Consider the following 3,830-nt stretch of genomic DNA (forward strand, 5'->3'; position numbering starts at 1 on the left):
AACGAATTCCAGGCTAGATTCAGTCCTGTTGCTGTCATCTGTGAATTTACCTGGTGGGGAACTGGTGAGTGTAGCTCAGTGCCAGAGCCCTGTCTTCTGCTTCCACGGCAGCAGCTGAGGCACTGGGAAGCTCTGGAGCCCTTCCCACAGCTCGCACAAGGGTAGTGTTGGGTTTTGTGGGTGGGCCTGTGGTGCTCTGATATCTTAACTCTGAGCGTTATTTGGACATAAACACTTCAGTGATCTAAAGGTGTGCTAGTCTGCCTGATTTTCCTTTGGTGACCAGATTGCGTTTTGCATGGCATCCTAAGGTCCCCCCGCAATGTAGGTATTAACTGATGTTTTCTCATTCTGAGCTACACGTAGCTTTTCTTGCATTGTGCATTTCAGAGACGGAGATCAGCAGAAGATGAGCTTGCAATGAGGGACTATCTGCAGGAAGGGGACCTCATCAGTGTATCCTTCCACTGCTTGTACTCAGACAGAGGAGCCAAGGGTGTGGGGAGAACAGCCAGACCTCGGCTAGCCTAGCTGGTAGTGAGAACTCTCTGCTGGGGACAGCCAGCGACTGTTGGCACTGGGCAGCACTAGGGACCTTGTTTCCTTAAGTGGCACTGACAGGCAGAGGTCCAGTCTGTGTTTTCTGATGGTGCTGTATCACTGCACACCCGGAGTCTGAAATATGGGAAGGTAAGTTGTTCAAAAGCACTCGGTCTTGGTCTAATTCTGCTCCAGTTGACTTGTATAAGGCCTTTTGGAGGGATTTTTAAGAAAAAGGCTCTGGAGTAGAACAGGATGTTGCTATAACCTATTCCTGCAGGTTAGGAAGAATCTTAGCTCCTATGCAGGAGCACCGAGTAGAGTTTCCCCAAAGCAGAGAGAGTGTCCTTCGGTTGCCCTTTGAGCTGCTGCTCTCCCTGTCCACAGTTACAAGTCCTGTTTCCCCCACTAGCCGCTTGGGAATTAAACCCTGGGGAGAAAAATCTTCTGACTCAAACTTCATCACTACTCTTCTGCAGGCCATTGCCCCTGTGACTTGTTTCTCTCTCCAGGGCTCTATTTTAGGCTTTATGCAGTTGGCATTTATCTCTGGTTTTGTGCATTGAAATAAGCCAACGGGCCATTGGAGCGTAGGCTGCAGTTTGGGATTACCAGACCAAGGGTATTAGCACTTAAAAGATGAAAGCGAAGTGTGCTTATTGCACAAAGGGTGAAGGACAGCGATTGGATTAAGAGGGAAAGTGTTCTGCTAAATTGGGCCTCTCGCTTCTCATTTTTCTGCAGGGATGGTTGATGTGTAGTTACGATCAAGATGTTATTAACATTTGTGCTAAGCACTTACAGTATTCTTCATCTTCAAAGGACTGCAGAGGCATTAGCTAATCCTCCCAGCACTCCCAGAGGCAGGCAGGTTTTATATTCACTGTTTCACAGGAAAAGGTGTTAAAATTGACTGGTTCCTAGACCAGGAGTGGAGTGTGTGTCGGTGACTTGATGTTATCTATGGTGGCTCATGTCTCTCATGCTGAGTCTCGTGGTCTCCTCTTCAGCTTGGCCAGGGAGTGCTCGTCCAGGTATCGCCCTCTCTTGTAAAACGCCAGAAGACTCACTTCCACGACTTGCCCTGTGGTGCATCTGTGATCCTCGGCAACAATGGTTTCATCTGGATCTACCCAACTCCAGAGCAGAAGGATGAAGAGGCAGGGGGCTTCACCACCAACTTGGAGGTGAGGGTTCAGGGAGGATGAACCTTCTCCTACCAATGATGTTTTGTTAGTTTAACATAGTCAGAGGCACATGAATAACCTGAGATTTTCAAGATTTGGTATTAGGCAAAGCTTTTTTGCCATAGGCTTGCATTACATCCCTGTGTATTCATCTCTTTTCCCCTGTCCTTCCTCAGCCGGTTCCCTTGTCTGACCGGGAGGTGATCTCACGGCTCCGAAACTGCATTGTGGCTCTGGTTACTCAGAAGTTAATGCTCTTTGACACCAGCATCCTGTATTGCTATGAAGCATCCCTTCCTCATCAGGTACTGAAATCAGTGTTGTTTACTTTATTCCATACTGTGGGAGGGAATGGAAAGGCCGCATCAGTTGCTGCTAAAGTTAGGATCCTGTACTAAGTGACAATATGAACGTCCCCCCCTTCTGCATAATATAAATTGCCTTGTACATTTTCAGGGATAGTTTGAAGGATTCTGCCTCTAGCGAAGTCCAACTATTCCTATAAAGAAATAGTTCCATTTTTTGACAGATGTGTATCCCTTGCTGGGATTATGGACCCTCTGTGATCCCTGTGAAAACAGTGTTAAATTTGGGATTGTAGGAGGATAAGGTGCACTTTAAGAACAAATGAAAAAGCAAGTGTCATGTACTGTACAGAGACTGGTCTTCTGTTTTTATCCGTATCCTGCACTGCTGGAAGGCTCTCTCAATTTGACCTCTTGCTGTACAGCTTTTCTCTATGATTTCTGCCAGCATGATCACTGGCAATTCTCTTCTCATAAACAGATGAGATCTGAATTGTCTTCCGCTTTCATTCACAGTAGCAGCCTACTCAGCTAGGTGGGATGTTCTTTTGAACTATACTTCTGTTTAAGTCATCTCACCCCTTCCCAAATACTGGTGTGTGTCCTTCAGGAAAGATCAGGAGTTGTCAGTAGCATCTCGTTTGATTTCTTATGGTCTTTCTAAGAATTGCTAACTCTGGCAAAGTTGATTTTGCCTTGGACATTCTGCTGTGATAGTCTTGTTTGACCACAACCCTCTAAACTGACTTGCTGCTCATTGCTGTGTGCCAGGGACCCTTGTCCTCACAGAGTGTGCAATAGTAGTAGTTGCTTTTTGGTGCCAACGTTACTCTTTTTTCTACTCCAGATCAAGGACATTCTCAAACCAGAGGTGATGGAGGAGATCGTTCTGGAAACCCGACAGAAGTTGCTGGATCTGGAGGGATAGGACACATGGCTAGAAGCAGTCATTTGAAGTCCCAGCATGGCAGCTTTTGGTTCTCAGTAATTTTTTTTTTTCAGTGTTCTAGTTCCCAACATTCATTCCACACTTCAGAAACCACCAAAATTTCCCATTTTAACTCCTAGGATACCTCTTGAGCCCTTTTAGTACAATAGTACTAAATAGTACTTAAGTACAATAGCCTTTTAGTGCAGCAGCCTGCAAAATTGATACCTGACCTTTATGAAGATGCAGATGCAACTGGGACATGTCTCATAGCATTTGTTGCTGTGTCTAGTGCCCCTGAACTTTGTGCAGAATGATAGAGAAGAAGGCATGTGTTTTGTGACGTTTCTCTCTCTCCAAAGGCTTTCTAAATGGTTTTGATTTTCCTTTACTGTGATCTAGATCTGCTAGTCTGTCCTGTGACTGAGTGTTCTTGTTTTTCTCTTTAAGACTGCAGATCACAGGTACAAGTCTTTAGAGGCCAGGAGTATTGACACCCTTGCTAACCACATTTTGGGTCTGGCTGTTCATGGCTTCTGTGTCTCAAGGGTATGAGATTGGATGTGGCATGATGTGGCTGTCCATGTGAGCCAGGAGCCATGGGCGAGCAGTGCATTCTCAGTCTGTGTGTGCATCCTGTTGATCCCTGTTTTATGCCTGATGTGGTGAGCTCCTCCTCTGAGGAGGCTCAAGTATTGTTCTTTGTTAAATATTTTACATTTCAATAAATTTTTGAAACACATCAGTCATTCAGGAGTGTGTCCATTAGCTTGTCTTTCTCCAGAATGAATTGGGTCTAGCTTGAGGGCTACGGTTGGCTCGAGTGTCCTTGTGCCAGGACACTCAAGAGTGGTTGCAATGTCCTGTTCT

General features: G+C 45.7%; 1 protein-coding gene across 1 annotated transcript in view; it reads left to right on the forward strand.

The window, feature by feature from the left end:
• Positions 1-3,349, forward strand: part of EXOSC2 (exosome component 2) — a gene marked incomplete at its 5' end in the record, with an annotated part of 3,851 nt that extends 502 nt beyond the window's left edge. Inside the window, 5 exons of the mRNA XM_009583441.1 lie at positions 391-456; positions 622-690; positions 1,551-1,727; positions 1,904-2,032; positions 2,880-3,349. Of these exons, the coding sequence (XP_009581736.1) occupies positions 391-456; positions 622-690; positions 1,551-1,727; positions 1,904-2,032; positions 2,880-2,960 (522 nt within the window). The remainder of the gene's footprint in view (positions 1-390; positions 457-621; positions 691-1,550; positions 1,728-1,903; positions 2,033-2,879) is intronic.
• Between the last annotated feature and the right edge of the window lie 481 nt (positions 3,350-3,830).

This window comes from Fulmarus glacialis, unplaced genomic scaffold (assembly GCF_000690835.1).
Source record: "Fulmarus glacialis isolate BGI_N327 unplaced genomic scaffold, ASM69083v1 scaffold37288, whole genome shotgun sequence".
NCBI classification, from domain to species: domain Eukaryota; kingdom Metazoa; phylum Chordata; class Aves; order Procellariiformes; family Procellariidae; genus Fulmarus; species Fulmarus glacialis.